Source organism: Hypanus sabinus, chromosome 6 (genome assembly GCF_030144855.1).
Source record: "Hypanus sabinus isolate sHypSab1 chromosome 6, sHypSab1.hap1, whole genome shotgun sequence".
NCBI classification, from domain to species: Eukaryota; Metazoa; Chordata; class Chondrichthyes; order Myliobatiformes; family Dasyatidae; genus Hypanus; species Hypanus sabinus.
The window spans coordinates 55,623,598-55,636,787 of NC_082711.1; the positions used below are offsets into that span (position 1 = coordinate 55,623,598).

Here is a 13,190-nt window from a genome sequence, read left to right on the forward strand (position 1 = left end):
ATGTTTCTTTGTTGTTGGGCAATGACCTTGCAGGTGGTGAAGCTTTTCCAGCAATGCAGCTAACAAGCAAACCTGTCACTAACGATCCATATGTGGATTCTGATATTTATCCCAACTGCGCAGTAACCCAATATATGAATAAAAGGTCTGTCGAAGCAGACAGTTTTGGGCGGTTTGATTCTGATGCCCATTATAGTCAAAATTGGGGTTCAGGTTATGATGATTTATCAGAGACTTTTCTATCCTCTATGTTTCAACAGGATGTAGGTAGTAAGTCTGAAGAGAAAGTTTATCTTTATCTGGGAAGGAGTCTATAGCAGAACAGAATTGAGATTCTGATATTGAAGCTTTAAAAGAAACAGCTGTCTCAGATGATGAGATTAAGAAAGTGCCAATAGGGTATTATGTCAAGGATGGAGTATTGATGAGGAAGTGAAGTCCACCTACTGTACCTGTGAGTGAGGAATGGGCAATTCTCCAAGTTGTAGTTCCTAAAGTCCATAGGACAGAGATTTTAACTTTGGCTCATAACATGCCTTTAGGTGGACACTTTGGGATGAAGAAGATTGTGAACAGGATTATGGAGGAATTTTACTGGCCTAATTTAAGGAAAGATGTTGTGACCTTGTGCAGGACCTGTCATACTTGTCAAGTTGTGGGAAAACCTAACCACGCCATCCCAGCGACCCCACTTCAGCCAATACCTGCTTTTAGAGAAACTTATTCCTGAATCCTAGTGGATTGTGTTGGCCCAATGCCAAAAATTGCAGTTGGCCATCAGTATTTGTCGACCATTATGTGCATGGTGTCTAGGTTCCTTGAAGCAATCCCTCTCATGAATATTAAGGCTAAAACTGTGGTGAAAGCACCTGATTAGGTTTTTTTCTACTTTGGTTGGTCTGTCCAAAGAGATACAATCTGACCAAGGTAGTAATTTTACCTCAGGAGTATTCCAGCAGATAGTTTATGAAATGGGAGCTAAACATTTACATCATCTGCATATCACCTGGAATCCCAGGGAGCTGTAAAAAGATTTCATTCTACCCTTGAAACAATGTTTAAGGCATACTGTGTTGAGAAATGAATAGACTGGGATGAGGGGGTACATTTGCTCCTGTTTGTCGTAAGGGACTCAGTGCAGGAATTGTTGGGGCTCAGTCCATTTTAACTCGTATTTGGGTACAGACCGAGAGGACCTTTGACGTTGCTCAGAGAACAGTGGTCTGATGAGAAGGTGATGATATCAGCTTGTTGAGTTATGTTTTGGAATTCAAGGATAGACTCAACAGGGTATGTAATCTTGCAAAACAGAATCTACAAAGTTCTCAAAATAAAATGAAGGTCTGGTATGATAAACAAGCTTGAGAGCAGACATATCACATGGGAGACAAAGTACTGGTGCTGTTTCCAATATTGACCAATCCACTTCAAGCAAATTTTAGTGGGCCATACCAAATAATCTCTAAAAATGACTCTTTGAATTATGTTATTAAAACACCTGACCATAGAAAGCCCACTCTAATACACATCAATATGATAAAACATTATTATGACTCAGAAACAGCACCTGTCAGTATTGTTGTGAGAACATATGAAACTGGAGATTCTGAGAAAGGGGTAATTGACATTTCAGAAAACTTTAACAAGCCAAACATAGTCTCAGTGCAGCTCAGAAATTCTGTTATTTTGGAAAACATTGATACCAAATTAAGCCATCTGGAGCAGGAGCAGCAACAACAATTGAAAAGATTACTACTTGAGTATGAGGATTTATTTCCCAATGTACCCATACAAACAACTGCCACTCTGCATAATATGGATGTAGGTCTAGTTGACACAATTAAGCAGCACCCTTACTGGATGAATTTAGAAAAGAGTAAATTCGCTGAGCAAGAGATTGAATACATGCTGGAAAATGTTATTTTTAGGCCGTCAACATCTGATTGTGCCTCCACTTGTGTTCTCGTCCCCAAGCCTGACAGTAGTGTGAGATTTTGTACCGATTACAGGAAGATAAATGCAGTGACAAAGACAGATGATTACCCTTTCCCTTGGGTGGATGATTGTATTGGGGTAAGGTTGGAAAGGCTAAATTCCTTACGAAGATTGACCTGTTAAAAGGGCACTGGTGTGTTCCATTGACAGAAAGAGCCAGAGAAATCTCTGCATTCATAACACCTTCTGGACTGTATGAGTATAACGTTTTACCCTTTGGAATGAAAAGTGCTCCGGGAACATTCCAAAAAAATGATTAATTCTGTGATTTGAGGGTTAGAAAATATGGTTGCCAAAATTGTTGATTTAGTTGTAAAGAGTGACACATGGGAGGGACATATCTCAGCAGTAGAAAAACTGATTGACAGGTTTTCCAAGGCCAACCTTACTGAAAACCTTACTAAGAGTGAATTTGGCCATGCCACTGTTACCTTTCTTGGCCACGTAGTAGGTAAAGGCCAATTGGTTCCTGTTCAGGCCAAGGTTCAGGCAATTGCTGAGGTGCCGATGGGTAAGGAGGCTTTAAGAAGATTTTTGGGAATGGTTGGATATTACCATAGGTTTTGTAAAAACTTTACTGATATTGCCCTTCTCCTAACTAATCAACTAAAGAAGGGCAAAAAGTTTGTGTGTACTGAACCATGTCAGAAGTCATTTGATCGATTGAAAACTATTCTATGTTAACAATCTGTGCTCAGAGCACCTGATTTTACAAAGCCATTTTCGATAGCTGTGGATGCCAGTGACAAAGCTGCTGCGGTAGTTCTGTTACAAAAAGATGATGATGAAGTTGAACATCCTGTAGCTTACTTTTCAAGGAAATTTAATGAACATCAGAAGAAATATTCCACCATCGAGAAAGTGTTATTGTCACTCATTTTGGCCTTGAAACATTTTGATGTCTACCTTTGTCCTGCACACAAACCACTTATGATTTACACTCATCAAAATCCGTCGGTGTTTTTGAGTAAGATCAAGGACAAGAACACAGTGTTACTAAACCGGAATCTGATTTTGCAGGAATATGGCATGGTAATAAAACATGTAAAAGGTACTGATAACATTATCGCAGATTGTTTATCCAGGTGTTAAATTAAAGTTTGTATACACTTCTGTAATGTGTTATCTGGTAGTTACATATGTATTGCTTTACACTCTGTAATCTACAGTTAAAAATTTTGTTCCTTGATAAAAATTTTCCCTTTTAGAGGGAGGTGTGATGGACATGGACTGTGCCTTTAAAAGAGAGAGAGAAACTGGTTACAGTACTGCTGCCTGCTTCTGGGTTGCTATGGTCAAAGAGAGGTGGAGTTATATGATGAATAATTGATGTTTACAGATGCTTCATGAGCGTGCTTGTTTAAGCAAGGTCAGATGACTCTCTCACAGAGACACAGAGTTAAGGTGACTGGTCAACGAAAAGGAAGCCAGGGACAGAAAAGTCACTGGGTGAAACTTGCGAGTGCCCACAAGGGCGGGTTGAGGATCGATCAATGGCTATCATGGTGTGTAGAAGGGCTGACCCTGTGGAGGCTACTGATATATTTACCCTTGCCTGGGTGGTACCCTTGAAGATGGTACCCTTTGTGATTAGCTCTGTTTGGTTAACTCGAGAGTGGATTCAGACTCCGACTACGGAAGACCAACGACGGTTGACCAGTTGCCTTAACCAGTTTTCCACAGTGTCTCTGCCTGAGTTTATTCACTTTTCTCCTATTTTCCTCCCCATCTCTGCGCCCCACCAGTTCCATGCGTTGAACTGACCTTTCTTACATTACCATCATAAGACTTTAAATCCTACCTCTCGAGCTTGAATGGGTTTGGGAATTATATTTACACACATATATGTGCATAAACCTGCTAACTTTCGATTTACCTGGTCTACGTTACTATATTAAGTAGTTACTAATAAATAGTAGTTTTTAGCATCAAAACCAGACTCCAGGTGTATTCTGTTGCTGCTGGTTCTTTTATTCTGTTGCATGTACGTTTCAACAGGATGAACAATTCATTTCTTTATCTCACAGATTTTGTGTGCAGTTCAAAATATTTGTATGTATAAGAAACATTTTCAAACCACAACTTGGTAATATTAGGGGTCACAGAAGCATACCATAGGGCATGGAGCCAGGCTTTGCACCCCGTCAGATCCATGCCAAACAGTAAGCACCCATCAGCATTAACTGAATCTTCTAAGATTTGGCATGTATCATTCAATGCCTAGGCAACTCAGATAGTAACATCAGTTGAAATGGTTACATGTCATCTCAAATACTGTTGAGAACTTTGCTTCCACCACTCTCTCTGGCATTGTACTTTGGGTACTCACTATTCTCTGGGTGTAAGCAATCCCCCTCAGATCCCCCCATATTTGTTGTATATCCTTTAGTTTCCTTTACTGAAAATTAGAGTTGCACTTACCACAACCTGTGCAAAAAAATAACATTTCTCCTATGCTTTCTTCCAATTGCCTAAAAATTATATTGCCAATGCTGCCCTGGGGTGAGATGTGGGTGAGGGCAACACCATTGGTAGAGGAAGGGAAACCCCATTCTTTGAAGAAGGAAGACAACTCTGATGTTCTGAAAGGAAAGCCTTATGCTGGGAATTGATACAATGGAGACAGAGGAACTAAGAAAAGAGAACAACATTTTTACAAGTGACAGATTGGGGAAGAGGTATAGTCAAGATAGCAGTGAGAGTCAGTACGTTTATAAAACGTATCAGGTAGATATAACAAAATATATTATTAAAGAGAACATGCAATGTTTGCAACAGGAAGTGGGCTCACATTTGTGGGCTGGCCCCCAGCACCATCCTTCAATTGTGTTGGTCTTTGATCCAAACAAGTTGGATCCAAAGTCGATGACAAGCTCAGCATCTTCAGACATGCCACTCCAGAACTTGTGCTTTTGACAAGTCATTAATATAGTGTAGAAAGAGTTGGGAAGCATTGTCAGGAAAGGCTTGGAATATGGACTGTTCCACGCACCAACGAAAGAGCAGACATAGCTAGAACCGATGCAGGTGCCATTGGCTATACCTTCAAGTTCAATTTCAACTTCAAAGTTATTATCATTCAGCCATACACAGATACAGTATATAGTTAAGCACAGCACATATAGTTATGAACCAGCACATACTGTACAGTCACAAAATAATATTAACACCAGTCCTTGTGTAGTATGACCTGAAGATTGACATGTTGACATAAAGTGGCAGGTGCATGTTTATCTTAGACTGATGGGGGATAGAGGTGTATAAGAACTGGAAATTAGGTGATCAGGGGCAGGGAACCGAAGGTACTTAAATGGATCAAGAGTATATGAAGTGTCATAGGTGTAAGTGGGAAGGGACTGAACCAAGGGCAACATGACAGAGTTGAGATATTCAGACATGCGTTCAGTGGGGCAGAAGCAAGCAGAAACAACGAGCTGACCTGAAGAGTCAGATTTGTGGATCTTGGGTATGAGGTAAGAATGAGCAGTGTGGGGTAAGTGAACTATGAGGTTGGTGGCAGAGGATGCAAGCTCTCCTCTTGTAATCCTCCTAAAGTAAAGCAAAAGAGCGGGGTGGGGGGGGGGGGGGGGGAAGGAAGCCAAAGCTAGTGGGAAATAGAGGACTGGGAAGCTATTAAAACATTTTAAATGGAAACTAAGAAGTTCATTAGGAAAGAAGATGAATTATGAAAGGAAGCTGGGGACTAATATCAAAGGAGATACTAAAAGCTTTTTTAAGCATGTAGAGTGTAAAAGAGAGCTGAGGGTAGATATATCACCAACAGAAAAGGACGCTGGGGATATTGTAATGAGTGACGCAGAGATGGCAGAGGAACTGAATGTGTATTTTGCACCAGTCTTCACAGTGGAATACATCTGCAGTATACCAGACATTCAAGAGTGTCAGGGAAATGAAGAATGTGCAGTGAAAGTTTTGACCGAGAAAGTGTTCTCAGCTTAATAGTCTAAGGGTGAATAAATCTCCTGGACCTGAAGGACTGCACCCTCAGGTTTGGAGGGTAGTGGCTGGAGGGATTGCAGAAGCACTAACAATGATCTGTCCGGAATCAATAGATTCTGGCATTTTACCGGTTGATTGGAAAATTGCAGAAGATACTCCGCTATTTAAGAATGGTGGGAGGCAGCAGAAAGGAAACTATAGACCTGTTAGCCTGACATCAGTGGTTGGGAAATTGTTGGAATCAATTGTTAGGGATGAGATTATGGAGTACCTGGAGGCACATGACAAAATAGGCCAAAACCAGCATAGTTTCCTGAAAGGGAAATCCTGCCTAACTACCCTACTGCAACTTTTTGAGGAAATTATAAGCAAGGTAGACAAAGGAGATGCAGTAGATGTGGTGTACTTAGATTTTCAGAAGGGCTTTGACAAGATGTCGCACATGAGGCTGCTTAGCAAGATAAGGATAACAGCCCATGGAACTTCTGTGAAGTTACTAGCATGGGCGGAGCATTGGCTGATTGGCAGAAAACAGAGAGTAGGAATAAAGGGATCCTATTCTGGCTGACTACTGGTTACCAGTGGAGTTCCACAGTGGTTGGTGTTGGGACCGCTATTTTTTACGATGTATGTCAATGATTTGGACTGCGGGATTAATGGGTTTCTGGCTAAATTTGCAGCTGATACTAAGATAGGTGGAGGAGTGGGTAGTGTTGAGGAAGCAGATAGCCTGCAGAGAGATTTAGATAGTTTAGGGGAATGGGGAATGAAGTGGCAAATGAAATACAATGTTGGAAAGTATATGTTGATGCACTTTGGTGGAAGAAATAAATGGGCAGACTATTATTTAGATGGGGAGAGAATTCAAAATGCAGAGATGCAAAGGGACTTGAGAGCCCTTGTGTAGGATACCCTAAAGGTTAACCACCAGGTTGAGTCGGTGGTGAAGAAAGTGAATGAATTATTGGCATTAATTTCTAGAGGGATAGAATATAATGGTAGGGATGTGATGTTGAGGCTCTATAAGAAACCGGTGAGGCCACACTTGGTGCAGTTTTGGTCTTCTTATTTTATAAAGCATATACTGCCATTGGAAAGGGTTCAGAGAAGATTCACGAGAACAATTCCAGGAATGAAAGGTTTACCCTATGAGGAATATCTGGCAGCTCTTGGTCTGTATTCCCTGGAGTTCAGAAGAATGAGGGGGTTCTGATAGAAAGATTGCAAGTGTTAAAAGGCCTGAACAGATTAGATTTGGCAAAGTTATTTCCCATAGTAGGGGAGTCTAGGGCACGATTTCAGGATTGAAGGCCATCCATTTAGGTGTGAAAGAATTACCTTAGTCAGAGAGTGGTAAATCTGTGGAATTTGTTGCCATGAGTGACTTGGAGGCCAAGTCATTGGGTGAATCTAAGGCAGAGATAGATAGGTTCCTGATTAGCCTGGGCATCAAAGGGTATGGGGAGAAGGCAGGGGAGTGGGGATGACTGGAAGTATTAGAGCAGCCCATGATTGAATGGCAGAGCAGACTCAAAGGGCTGAATAGCCTACTTCTGCTCCTATGTCTTCTGGCTTTATGTAATAATGTCACAATATAACCTTTGACAAACTTTTACATTATCTACAATACCACCAACCTTCATGTCATCTGCAAACTTAATAACCAACCCTTCCAATTCCTTATCTAAGTAATTTCCAAGAATAACAAAAAACATGGGTCCCAGAACAGATCTCTATGGAACTTCGCTAGTCATGGATCTCTAGGAAGAATATGCTCCATCTACTACTACCCTCTGCCTTCTGTGGCAGGCCAATTCCAAGTGTCCATCAGGATCTAGCCTCCAGCCTCAAACCTGAGGCTTGCCTGCTGCTGCAAATCAGGTGAGAGATGCGGAAGTGTTACAGGGTGTCGTCTTCAATCGAATGGGGACTGGCCTCTCCCACCAGAGCTGGTCTCCCGTGTCTGAGCGGTGGAATAACAGGCTGGATTGCTTGCATCTGTCATAGGAGACTGTACCATCAACTGTCAGACATTGTTGTTCAGAGTTTTGGACTATATATATGTATGTTTTTTTTGAGTGAAAGTGTTTCTTTACTCACTATTTTGAATTATGTTACTCTCTATTTTTAAGTTTTCTTGCTATTTTGAATGTTTTACACCATGGTACTAGAGGAATACTGTCTTGCTCAGCTGTATCTATATATGCTTTTCTAATGATAATTAAACATGATTTAATTAGTTATTTAAGAGGTAAGTTAAGAAAAGAAATATTTATAACCATATAACAATTACAACATGGAAACAGGCCATCTCAGCCCTTCTGGTCTGTGCCGAATGTTTACTCTCACCTAGTCCCACCGACCTCAGCCCATAAACCTCCATTTCTTTCCTGCCTATATACCTATCCAATTTTACTTTAAATGACAATATCGAACTTCCTTTGGCATAATCTTTTCCTTTTCTTTTCACTACCTTGCATAATTTATGTTTAATTTATATTTTGTGTATTGTTTTAACATATCTGTGATGCTGCAAGTGAGTGTTTCATTGTTCTGGTTCCTTGCTCTACTAGAGATACTGATCAGTAGTAGATCCTATTCTAGCTGAAGCATTTCCATATTGGACCCTACCTTGTTCTCCTCAACAAATCCAAACAAGATTGAGGTCATGCATTTTCCCAGGCCAAATTCTGAGAGGATATATTATATATAATTGTTTTGGAGATTATCAGACCAAAGTCATTCTGTAGACTTGGGAGGTCTAACTTATCTGGGTATTCGTGGAAAAATTGCATATATCATGCTGGGAAATTATCAGAGACAATGGCAAGAATCACAACAGAAGTAACAACTCAAATTGCAACAGTCACCAAATTTGACACAAATAATCAGAAATGAAAGGATAAAAATATTTTAATTGAATTATGTTGTGCAACATTAGGTACCATGAATATATCTTTTTTACCTGCTCCTCAAACTTAACTTATCCACAGCCTCCATGCACATCTGAGCAATCCAAAACTTACCTTCGGAATCAGGTCAAAGACGTCTTTGGTAATTGTAAATTTGTTTTTGGATCCTATTGCATAACCAATCTTTGTACCCAGTGGAGTGTTGAGTTGTGTAATAATGAAATTTTTTGATGCATTGCAGCATTTCTGTAGCTGTGATCTGGAAGGCAAAACATTTTGTGACAATGACTGTTGAGTATCTTATATTTAGCTGATTCATCACTACTCATTCAGGAGGCTCTAGGTGACCTTTTTAATAAGGGATCAAGACAGCGATTTTCAGAACCAAGAGACACTATTGAGGAAGTGTAGCCTTAGATATACCTAAAGTCTTGACCAACATAATCATCCTTCATCCCAGTACACTAAACAGGTGTCTTCATTTTTGTCTGGGTAGCCGCTAACCCGACAACATAAACATTAATTTTTCCCGGTAATTTCTCCTCTTCTCTCTTTTTCCATTCTCCATTCTTGCTCCCCTCTTCTCCTCTTCTCAGCCCCCTCTGGTGCCCCTCCTCCTTCCTGTTCTTCCATGGTACTCTCTCCTCTCTTATCCGATACCTTCTTCAGCCCTTTACCTTTTCCTCCTATCACCTTCCACCTTCTCACTCTCCCTACGCCCCCCCCCCTGCTACCAAACTACTTCTCCCCACCCCTAGCTTCACCTATCATCTGCCAGCTTGTACTCTTTCCCATACCCTCACCTTCTTATTCTAGTTCTTCCCCCTTCTTTTCAAGTCCTGATGAAGAGACTTGGCCCAAAACATCAACTGTTTATTCCTCTCCATAGATGCTGCCTGACCTGAGTTCCTTTAGCATTTTGGGTGTTCTGCCTTCAAATTCGGCCACCCAAAATGAATCACTTCACATTTTCCACATTAAACTCCATCTTCCACTTCTGTATCCTATCAATGTCCTGTTTCAACCTTCAATGTCTACAACATTACCAACCTTCATGTCATCTGAAAAATTACTAAACTACCCTTCCATATCCTCATTCAAGTCAATTATACTGTAAGAATCATAAAGAGAAGAGATCATTCAATAGATCCCTATGGATGACTGCTAGTCATCCATGTCCAGACAGAATATGCTCCACCTACAATCTCCCTCTGCTTCTATAGGAAAGCCAATTCTGAGTCCAAACAGCCAATGCCTCCTGATTTTCTGAATGAGCTTACCAGGAACCTTGTCAAGTCCATTACATCTACTGTTCTGCCTTCATCAATGCATTTTTTATACCGCCAAAGAATTCATTCAAGGTTATGAGATATAACCTGCCTCTCAAAACTCATGCTGACTCTCCCAAATCAGACTATGCTTCTCTAAGTGCTCGTAAATCTGGTCTCCAAGAATCTTCTTCATAACTGACCCACTACTGATGTGAGACTTACTGGTCTATAATTCCTAGGGTTATCCCTAACCCCTTTCTTGAATAAAGAAATGACATTAACCATCCTCCGATCATCTGGAACTACTCTTTTTGCCAGTAAGGATTCAAAGATAATTGCCAAAGGTTCCCTTGCTTTTCGTAGGAACCTGGAGTGCATCCCATCTAGCCCTGAGCACTTCATTATCAGAATGCTTTTCAAAAGTTCCAGCACATCCTCTTTCTTAATGTTGATGTATTCAGGCATATCAGACTGTTTTACGCTGTTCCCACAAACATCAAGGTCCCTCTCATGGTGAACACTGAAGTATTTTATAAGAACGCCCCACCCCAACTCCTCGGACTCTAGGGGCATGTTTCCTCTTCTATCTCTGATCGATCTTACCCTCATTTTACTCATCCTCCTGTAATTCACAAGTGTGGAGAACACCTTGGGGTTTTCTTTAATCCTACTTGTCAAGAGCTACTCATGTGCCCTTCTAGCTTTCCTATATCCATTACTAAACTCCTTCCTAGGTACCTTGTGTCAAGGTTCCTTCTAGCAATCCCCCACCTAGCTATTCACCTCAGGAATTGGGCCTCAATCCCCTCATTTTCCAATCATTCCCAGGTTTCACTAACTACACACACCTGCTTTCCATCAGCAAATGCAGTATAAAAATCCTGTTTTTATACCAAGCTGCCAGTTCCTTGATTGACTCTGGTGTGAGTAACCTTGTTTTGTGGTTCTTAGGAAAGCCATTTCTATGTCTAGCATCGCTCCTGGATACCGATTCCACGTTCACTACATCAAGAACACCTCCCGACTCTGCCTCAGCACCTGTGTCCTGCACTTGGGTTCATCCTCAGCCTCGTTCTTGCAACAGAATGAACTGGCCATAAAGAAACCCAGTGGATAAGGATACCATACAACAGGCCCTCACCAGTCCTACTGGGTGCCCATGACCAACTACTTACGGAGGTAAAGGAAGACCTTTGGACACTCTGCATTAATGTATGGAAGTTCAGTGAGCAGGCGGATCAAGTTTCGGCTTCCCTTTCTCTGTCCTCGCCAAGGATCCCAACCACCCAGACTGCACCGCCCGGGATGGCGTTGCCCCTGGGATCAGCAACACAGTCCCCTCGTGACCCATACAACCCTGAGCCCAACCCCTGTGCCGGGGACCTAGGGGCATTGTTGGGCTTCCCTGTTACAATGCTCTCTGGTCTGTGAGCTACAGCCACATACCTGCACTTCAGATAAACCCAAGATTGCGTATATCATGGGGCTCTTACGAGGGGATGCCTTGGCTTGGGCAAACGCAATATGGGATAACAGACCAGAAATGGGGAAGGTCTTCGAACAGTAAGGACGCCGCTAAATGCTTGCTGACTCTTTGTCAGAGTTTGTGAAGCGTAGCAAGGTATTCCATCGAGTTCCAAACCTTAGCCGCAGACTCAGGGTGGAATGATGAGGCCCTGCGAGAGGTGGTTCGACTGGGTCTCTCGGAGAAGATGAAGGATGAACTGGCAGCGAGGGATGACACGGGCTGTCTGGACTCTCTGATCTTGCTAGCCACTAGATTAGATAATCGACTTCAAGAGCTGCTGAGAGAAGAACCAGTCGCCCCGTTCCTCGGGGAAGCCCATGATCCACCTTATCAGTCCCATACAGCCTCTCTTCCCCAGCCACTCCAAGTGTAAGTCCTGCTCTGACCTTCCCCACCACCCTGGGGGGAGGAACCAATGCAGCTGGGACTGAACTGGCTCTCCCCAGCGGATCGATTTCAGAGGTGGAGAGCTGGGGATTGTTGCTATTGTGGCCAGCCAGGGCACTTCCGGGATACCTGCCCTCAGCGGCCAAAAGGGAGGGCACCAGGTGAGCCAGATGATAATCCCTTCAGCCACCCGCCACCCCCCCCCCCCCCCAGACATGGATGCTGATCCTGGCTACCGTAAATTACCAGCGACAGTCTCTGTCTCTAATCTCTCTGGTGGATTCCGGTGCTGAGGGCAATCCACTGAACGAAGACAATGCCTCCCAGGGTGGAATAACTCACAAGCCTCTAACTACTCCCCGGAGGCCCAAGTCCTGGTCAGAAAACTGCCTGCTTGGAGGACCCACTGTACGCCGTCCCTGACCTTGATCCTATCAGGCAACCATCGGGAGGAGGTACGATTCAGTCTTATTAGTTCACCTTAAGCCCTGGTAGTTCTAGAGCATCCATGGCTGGCTGACCCAAAACAATCCCCACATCAACTGGTCTACCAGAGGGATAGCCAAGTGGAGCCAGTCTTGCTACACCAACTGTCTGCAGTCAGCCCCATCTCCCAGGGAAGCTACCACGATTCTGCCTGTCCCGGAACCCCTCGATTTGTCCCAAGTCCCCAACAATTACCATGACCTGGGACCGGTATTCAGTGAACAACAGGCTCTTTCCCTGCCTCCGCACCACCCATATGATTGTGCCATCGACCTTCTCCCCGGGGCCTCGCTACCCACTAGTCATCTTTTTAACCGATCCCGACCAGAGAGAGAGGCCATGGAGAAGTACATCGGTGAGTCACTCGCCACGAGTGCATTATCAGACCTTCATCTTCACCGGTAGGCACCAGTTTCTTCTCTGTAGAAAAGAAGGCTGGGTCACTTCGTCCTTGTATTGATTAGAGGCCTAAACAGTATAACGGTTAAGAATAAGTACCCTTTACCCCTCATTAGTTCGGCTTTTGAAACACTGCATGGAGCCACCATTTTCTCAAAGCTGGACTTTCGGAACGTGTACCATCTAGTCAGGGTGAGGGAAGGGGACAAGTGGAAGATGACCTTTAATACACCACTTCGAATATTTGGTCAT

At 42.8% G+C, this 13,190-nt stretch overlaps 1 protein-coding gene across 1 annotated transcript in view; it reads right to left on the bottom strand.

Moving 5' to 3' along the window:
* LOC132395152 (alpha-N-acetylneuraminide alpha-2,8-sialyltransferase-like) overlaps positions 1-13,190 on the bottom strand; it is a 75,079-nt gene that overhangs the window by 43,556 nt on the left and 18,333 nt on the right. Inside the window, exon 3 of the mRNA XM_059971451.1 lies at positions 8,982-9,126. Within this exon, the coding sequence (XP_059827434.1) occupies positions 8,982-9,126 (145 nt within the window). The remainder of the gene's footprint in view (positions 1-8,981; positions 9,127-13,190) is intronic.